Source organism: Etheostoma spectabile, chromosome 3 (assembly GCF_008692095.1).
Source record: "Etheostoma spectabile isolate EspeVRDwgs_2016 chromosome 3, UIUC_Espe_1.0, whole genome shotgun sequence".
Lineage (NCBI taxonomy): Eukaryota > Metazoa > Chordata > Actinopteri > Perciformes > Percidae > Etheostoma > Etheostoma spectabile.
The window spans coordinates 6,961,954-6,969,901 of record NC_045735.1 but is presented as its reverse complement, the minus strand read 5'-3'; the positions used below and the strand labels follow the sequence as shown (position 1 = coordinate 6,969,901).

General features: G+C 41.8%; 2 protein-coding genes across 3 annotated transcripts in view; one reads left to right on the top strand and one right to left on the bottom strand.

Moving 5' to 3' along the window:
* Positions 1–3,052, bottom strand: part of cab39 (calcium binding protein 39) — a 27,335-nt gene extending 24,283 nt beyond the window's left edge. The window contains exon 1 of one of the 2 annotated variants that reach the window (XM_032508672.1): positions 2,793–3,052. The gene's annotated coding sequence lies outside the window, so the exon portion shown is untranslated. Of the gene's footprint in view, positions 1–941; positions 963–2,792 lie in introns of those variants that run through there. The other variant, XM_032508681.1, reaches the window with a different exon arrangement.
* A 1,704-nt stretch (positions 3,053–4,756) lies between these two features.
* On the top strand, positions 4,757–6,369 carry her8.2 (hairy-related 8.2). The gene is made up of 4 exons (XM_032512117.1): positions 4,757–4,844; positions 4,998–5,093; positions 5,185–5,263; positions 5,623–6,369. Exons 1-4 carry the CDS (start codon positions 4,782–4,784, stop codon positions 5,991–5,993), a joined length of 609 nt encoding a protein of 202 aa, XP_032368008.1. The 5' UTR covers positions 4,757–4,781; the 3' UTR covers positions 5,994–6,369.
* The last annotated feature ends 1,579 nt before the right edge of the window (positions 6,370–7,948 follow it).

The following is a 7,948-nucleotide window of genomic DNA, read 5'->3' as shown; positions in this document are numbered from 1 at the left end:
GCAGACGCCATTTTTTTTGTTTTCGGTTATTTTTAAAGTCTAAATGACAGAAACAAAATCTAACTTTTTTGGGACATATGATACGAATGTCTGATCTGTCATTTGATGCCTTTTGGAGATTTTCCATCTTTTCTTAGCTTCTTTATGCACATTAAAACAAATTTTTATCTGGGGTGCCCAAACTTTCAAGCCCCACTGTAAATATACAGTACTTTCTCAGGTAACTAACTTAGCTCAATAAACACACTGTCTACACATAAACCTATAACCCGGGATAAAACTGAACCATGCTAAAAAGACCATATTTAACAATGCTCTTGTTTAATCGAGATAATTAACAAGTACCCTTGTCTACAAAACTACCTGTACCACCCAACCATATGATACTTTGAGGGAAAAAGCCAAACTTTTCTAAACAGGCAAGAAGTAAGCTGAGAAAGCCTGAGCTATGACAAAGTGTAATTAGCAACACAGGAACCTAAATGTGCTTATTTGTTCATATAGTGGGTAATGCAAGATGACTGCACTACCTTTTCCAAGAACCCAATACAAAAACATACAGACTTAATCCCACTATCATGCCAAGCCAAGACATTTTTTTTTTCATTAAACATGCTGTCCTTTGACACATCCGTTTCCAGTAGAGCTGGCCGAAATGGAGATCATCAAATATCACAAAATCTTTGACAAAATACATACAAAGTTCAGAAAATAACATCCCTTTACTGTAATGTAGCCTCTAAATACCAAGAAAAGACAACACTTCATATTACAACATCCAAAATGTAAGACAATACCAAGCCTCATGTATAGATACCAATATAATATTGATATTTTGCCAAGCCCTAGATTCCAGTATGATACTGAGGTTTGCCACAATACACAAAAAGTAGTCACTTAACATACACTAAGAGGCACAGATCTAACAGTCTGTCACCAACCTGTTCTCCTGCCGAGAACCTTTAAACTCTAAACACAAACCCTGGAGTAGTCACACTCATCCGCTTGTGCCTTGGCAGAGAGTCCCCATTTAGAAAGCAACGCTGTGGCCAGGAATATAAAGTAAGCAGCACCGAAGTGGGTGGTACAGTCCACCATTCATATATGATTGTCACGTGTGACTGAGCAACATAAAAAAAGTGTCCCAGGGTTCACTGGTTACCGAAGCCCTTAAGTTGTGCTTGTTTACATTTTTAATAAGCTGAACATACCTTAATTTCGCCAGGTAGCCAAATCCGTCTGTCGCACAGGCTACTGGTTAATGTAGCCAGCAGGCAGGAGAACCAACTTTCTACTCCTGACCCGCTTCAATGTCAGTGACGCAAATAGGAAGGAAACATATGGCAGGTTCAAAATCAGCTGATCGCCATTAACCAACAATGACTCCGTTACTAATCAGGTATCGTGTGCTGGCGTAATGTTAGGCCAGCAAATGTCAGAGTTGCTTTTCCACAAACTGAACATGGTCTGAAAGACTGCAAAAAGTCCAAACCCGTTCCAACTCTTTCAAAAGGAAAAATACCGTCATGTTAGCCAGAAGAGGCTTTATATATCTGCAATTATAACAGTCAAAAATAGGTAAATGGAAACACGACTAGCGGAGCCTAAAGTATAGTTAACCTTACCCTCCATTAAACAAAACTGTGTCAGAAGACAGCTCAAACGTCAACCCCAGCATTCAGTCGAGACAGCATCAGATGTTATATAATACTAAGACAAATATTATATAGCTTAACGAAGTCAAACAAGTTGCAAACCTGCCGCCATAAGTCGGCATGAAACTGACAGTGAGCACCGCCCCTCTCCCCCTCTCCATGCCCGGTTTGTGGAGGATAAAGCCTGCCAACTTTGTGCAATACTGGTCACTTTTTACCTTATTTATTTTGCTCATTTATTTTCAACCTTTTATTTGTATACTTTTATTGGTCATGTTTTTATAGTTTTTTTATTTTGACTTCTCTCTGCTATATTTCGAGTCTTTTGTCTTCTTGTTTGAATTTTCCAAAATGCTGTCATTCTATTATTTAGCCCCACTGTTTAACTAGCTAGTTAGCTGTCTGACGTTGACCGCTGGGTATCCTGTTTTTGCCTTGCTTTGTTTGTCAAACTCAAAATGTATTATTAGGCTAACGCCTTAAAAAAATAGATACTTGCTCATTGAGTAGCTAGCTATGTGGCTAGCAAATGCAGGACAACTGTAGCTAAATTAAAGCACAGCCGCAGTGAAATATGGGATTCTGTTAACACATTGCCTTTCACTTGACTGCTTTGTATCCGTTTGCAAGCTAACGTGGCCTATAATATTCCAATCACCAAACAACAGTGCTACTGTTTGTGGAAGTGTCGACACACAGAAGACCTCCTCGGGCCTAACGTTAATGCTTCGCTACACCCTCGCTGCGTTAGCTTTACTTAAAATAGCTCAGACTGTAACGTTATGAAATACTAACTGCATTTATTATAGCCAGTTTTGTAACGCCAATTAGCTAGCCCTCTTAGTATAACGTTAGCCAGGCCTGGCAGTCGCTCCTCGCTGTTAACGTTACTATCAAGCTCATGTCTGACTTCAGCACATCATAAGCAGCAGGCTAGGTTTAGCTGAAACGTGTTTGCTAACTGAGAGCTATACAGCAAACTAGCTAGCTAACTAACATAGAAATGTGTAGCTAACATTTAGGCAACCGTTGTTAGCTAAAGTAGCCTTAACGTTAATGGTAGCTAACGTAAACTAGCTAGCTACACCACAATGCTTGCAAACAGTAAAACACATGTTAACGTTAAAGGTAGGCTACCTTGTAAACGGCGTTTTGTCTAGTTCCCCGATTTGTCAAGACTGCAAAGGGCAACTTAGGTGCTCCTTGGAACAGAACCTGCTTTATTTTCCTTGTTCGCCGCCTCCCCTTGTTTGTAGCCTACTGTATTGCAGCCCCTGTTTCCTAGCTAGTTCCTTCTCTCAGTTCGACAGCGGAGCGGTTGTCACTGCAGCAGCGTCTCCCGCCTCCTCTGGCAGTCTCACGTCACGACAACTTGGAGGTTGCACTTCGCGAGAGGTGACCGTACGAGGGCGCGCTCACTCCATCGACAGATCATCGAACATTGGTCTACATCATCTACATCTTTTGGTGTTACTTAGGCCTAGTGTAGGCTATAACCTATCCATGGGCCTTTCCCAATTCCCAAATTTGTACCTCCTAGACTCCTCCTATCAGTTTGTGAGTTTTAATGGTCCGGACAACTTAAATTAGCCCATCATAATCATGAGTTCAGTGCCTAATGCAGTTGTTAAGAAACATTGTTAGTTTCTAGTCCAATAGGCTATAGGCTACTTCAGCATGCAGTGTGTTTTTGAATGTAAAATCATTTTGCATGGTATCAGTATCATGAAAACTCTTGATTAAGCTTCTGAGGCCTACATGAAGTCATGATAGGCTACATGCAGGATTGATAGCCGTTAAACACAAACATTCTGGGTTGAGGTAGCTATTACAATAGGCTTAATTGATGCGTTTCTGACATTTGTGATCTAATTGATTTCGCTGCATCTTTGCAGTAGGTAAGGCCTATATTGCATTGGTTGCTACAATCCCACCTGGCTACGGCAATGGTCACTGGCCTGCTAAAACCTCCTCCTCTTCGGCCGGGCTGTCCACCCTCTCTGGAGGTTATTATTAAGCTCTTCATGCTGATTAGGTTTGAATGAATAGTGGTCTTTGTTCGGCTTCAGTTCCCACGACCCGGCATTCGCCTGGCAGTCGCGTGCCTCTAAAACACTGGCCCGCGCTTTTAAGGGACCTGAAGTTGGTGGTGAATGGGGTGAGGGGGGGGGGGGGGGGGGGGGGGGGGGGGGGGTCCAACCTGACATCTGCTTGCTAACAGTTAAGAGCAGATGTCTGACATTGGAAAACACCGAGGGTGATCAAAGCCTACACAATACACTGAAAGTGTTGTCCTTCTATCTATCTATCTATCTATCTATCTATCTATCTATCTATCTATCTATCTATCTATCTATCTATCTATATAGGCCTATATATATATAGGCCTATTGCAAGGAATCATCACGAGTAGCCTAGCTACACAGGCCTATTATTGTTACCATAATTGTGGTTTTATAAGTGAAGTATCTTGCACCTAGGCTACTGTGCAATAGCCTACTTATATATAATATCCAAAAAGACACTGGAATTCTGCAATATCTAATATTTAACCTAATAGCCTATTAAATATTTAATTTCTATTCTATTCTATTCTCTTCCACACAGATAGGCCTAAGCCTACAGGCAAATATGTAGCTACTGAAGGACAGATATATTCTCAAGTGATTTGTCAGCCCATTGTGTCTGCTGTGAGCTTTGAGGGAATGGGTTTGTCCTGTTTGCAGGTAGTGCAGGCTAATGTTGCTTCTGAAAGAATAGGTGAGGCGCTCCCCGGAGCCCGGTAACTGCACACTCTTGTTCAGGCGAAGAGGAAACTGCAGTTAGGGTTGGATGGAGAGCGGCGGGGGTTGAGAGTATATAGTGCATGGTTTCAGGCTAGACATCTGTCGCTTGTGAGTATTTCCTTTTCTAGGCCGGGTCTCTCTGTCATTGAATGGAGCCAGTGACCTGTCAGTCTTGACTGATGGGACCCCGTGTGTGGGAAAAATCTCGCAACCAAAGAGTTGGAGCATTCACATGCTAATTGCGCCCGATAAAAAGGGGGCCGTGCCGCGCCGAGGGCCCTAGAGACGCGCTGAGATTCCGTAGAGGAGGCACAACCGCACAGACACCAGAGAAAAAAACATGACTGCTTCATCCATGGCGCACAACGCGGGGAAACATCCCAGTGCCAAGGAGGAGAGAAAGGTACACTTGAGGCTACTGTAGCTCGAGTTCTCTTTTAGAGTAGGCTATGCAGTGTGGGCCACTTTGCCCTCTGTACTCCAGCTTGGTAACTCACCATCGAGGCTGCCTTTATTATTGTTATTATTATTATTATTATTATTATTATTATTACAGCTGAGGAAGCCTCTCATTGAGAGGAAGCGACGAGAGAGGATAAACAATTGTTTGGATCAGCTGAAAGAAACTGTGATCGGGGCGTTCAGAATTGACGTGAGTATTTCCTCACGTCTAAATTCTCTACAAGTAGCTAAACAATGAAGGCTGGATTAAGTTAACTTCAAGGCTGCTCATCTCTCAACAGCAATCCAAACTGGAAAAAGCCGATATTCTTGAGATGACAGTAAAGCATCTGGAAAACATCCAGAGCAGTAAACTCAACGGTAAGGAACCCGGCTCTTGACTTTATGAGTGTAGTGTGTTATCCAAGATTAGCCTACTGTGAATTTTTTTATTTTTTTATTGATCTCCATAATACTTATCTCAGTCATGTTATTTCTTCATACAGAAATGGGGTATTACAAAGTGAAATAGGCCATGAAATAGTTTGAGATCCCTATAGAGCAGCATGAGCACAGTGGTAGCTAGAGAACTGTTTAAGTGAAATTGTGTTGTGAAGGAGAAAGTATTACTGAGCAGCAGCTTCCTGATGGGAAAGAAGCGGTTCCTTGATGCATGTTGTGCTGCCTGTGACCACAAGGGGCTGCTGTGACCTCACACCTCCTCCCTTTTCCTCCTGCAGACCCCACAGTAAGCCTGGAGGCCCAGCAGAAATACAGCACAGGGTACATCCAGTGCATGCACGAAGTCCACAACATGCTCCTCACCTGCGACTGGATGGACAAAACTCTGGGCTCCCGCCTGCTCAACCACCTCCTCAAGTCCCTGCCCAGGTCCACCAATGAGAGCCCCCTCCAGCCCTCACCGAGGCATGATGTCCGTCTTCCGGCCTCACAAGGCACGGTGCTCCCCAACACACCCCTCAGAGGAGAACCCCTTGCTGTGAGGCGGCTCCAGAGAGAGGGGTCCACCTGCCATGAGGCAGGCTGCCAAGAGAGGCCGGCACTCCACAGCTCCCACCTGGGGATGCTGGAGATGTGGAGGCCCTGGTGAACTGGTGGATTACTACTAGTTCTCCATTTTGTTAGGCCATCCTCTGTTATGTATCTTATAGATATGCTGCTCAGAAGACAAACGTGGGGCAGTTTTGTTCCAGTAAATATAATTGTAGGTATGCTGTAATGATTCTATACAGATCTTTTCAAAGTACTTCCCTTCAGAAGTTGATTTCTTGTAGCCTGCATTGTAGAAGGCTCTTATTAATCTTTCATGTATTTATTGTATTAACATCTTTATTTATTTGCTATTATAAGGTATGACTTTGCTTCTTAGACCAGTTGCATGCCATTGCATATATTTCTATGTATTCTTCCTTGGCTGTATAATTAACCCACACATTATTATTAATATTAATAAAACTGTGTACTCTCTTGAGAATGTATTCATCTTGTTCATGTAGTTGCTCTTATCAATATTGTTTTGAAATTTCTGCTATAATGGCCATTCAGTGCAGAAAGACAGGGCATGTGCCACATACATATAACAACTTCATCCACTTTTCAGATACTTTACTAATATAGTCATGCCAATATAGACATACAGTATAATCAATGAGGCCTATTTAAGTGTTTGTTAATGTCAGCCTTGTTTTTTTTTTACCATTGAAGGATTTACAGTCCTGTACCTGCAAAAAGATATTAGTCTACAGACTGACATTCTATAGTCATGCATTTTGGAACAATTTTAAAGCTCCCTTTATGAAAATTGTTATGCACATTTTAAATCAAATGAAATGGAATGAAAATGAAATGGGTTATTCACAGTGACACAACAAATTATGACCCAACTAAGCAGCTCAATCTCTCTCAAGACTCTTTTAGCCCGTTGTTTTGATGCTGCAACGACAAAAAGTCGACTGAACAGTTCAGTCTCACCGCGTTTACAGTAGCAGCAGACAGGTGTTTTCAGTAAATAAACTCAGGCAAACACATTACCTGCCCAGCAACAAATGTCAGGCAGCAAAGTTAGTGAGTCAAAAACAGGGATCTTCAACAGGGGGTTCGGGGCCCCTTGGGGGTCCTCCAAATTATTATTTTTTTCCCAAAAATTATAAAGTCCTAACATGAATTCAACATATTAGCAAACATAAATCCCTACTGCTAACTGGCCTATAGGTAGGGTAGTCAATAAGGCCATCAACATACACAGTTCATCCTAAGGCTTCACTGGGCTAAATGTATGTTTAACATTAAAACATGTTTTATGAAATTATGCCAACAATTATTAGGCTATTTTAATAGCTTAGTATTATATGCAAAAAAAAAAAGGGTATTTATAAAGGCTTTAGGCCACCCTACACCTTATTGTAAGTCCAGTTTCATATGTAACTTAATTTTATACAATATACTGTATGTAGTAAGGGGTCCCTGCTCAGTCTCTATTTTAATTAAGGGGTCCTTGGCTTAAAAAACGTTGTAGACCCCTGGTCTAAAATGTTTAGATTAATACATAGTCAGGTATTTTAGCTGTTTGTTGGAGACCAAGCAGAGCTAAAAGGAGAGTGAATGTGGCCTTTTTTCCATTTTGACTTAGCAGGACCAGACAGGTGTTTGGAATAACATTAACGATAGCTATGTTCTAGTGTCCCAGGAAGTCATGGCAGTGTGACGGTGAGCCAGCCTGCACAATACCAGGACCCTGAAACTGAAGCAGCTAAATGGAATTCTTCATTTTATTAATTTTCATGTTCTCCATGAAAAATATGTTGCTGTTTAATTTGGTTAACATGTTAGCTAGAACAACTTTTAAAGCATCACAGCCGTCTCCATGGCGCAAAAACGTCAGGATGGTCAACGCGAATATTCTGCTACATTTACGTTTTAATAAAGATGCAATTCATCATTGCGTTTAAAAAAAATAGAAACATGCATATGGCCCATTCTCCCACTATCATTGCCATTATGATTGGCCGCCACAAGGAGCCAGGTGGCAGGTCTGAAGAGAAGAGG

Excerpts from the sequence above, each read along its gene's own strand:
- her8.2 (XM_032512117.1), top strand. The coding sequence starts at position 4,782 with ATGACTGCTTCATCCATGGCGCACAACGCGGGGAAACATCCCAGTGCC. Across the intron at positions 4,845-4,997 it reads GTGCCAAGGAGGAGAGAAAG|CTGAGGAAGCCTCTCATTGA; the intron begins GTACACTTGAGG and ends TTATTATTACAG. Across the intron at positions 5,264-5,622 it reads CCAGAGCAGTAAACTCAACG|ACCCCACAGTAAGCCTGGAG; the intron begins GTAAGGAACCCG and ends TTCCTCCTGCAG.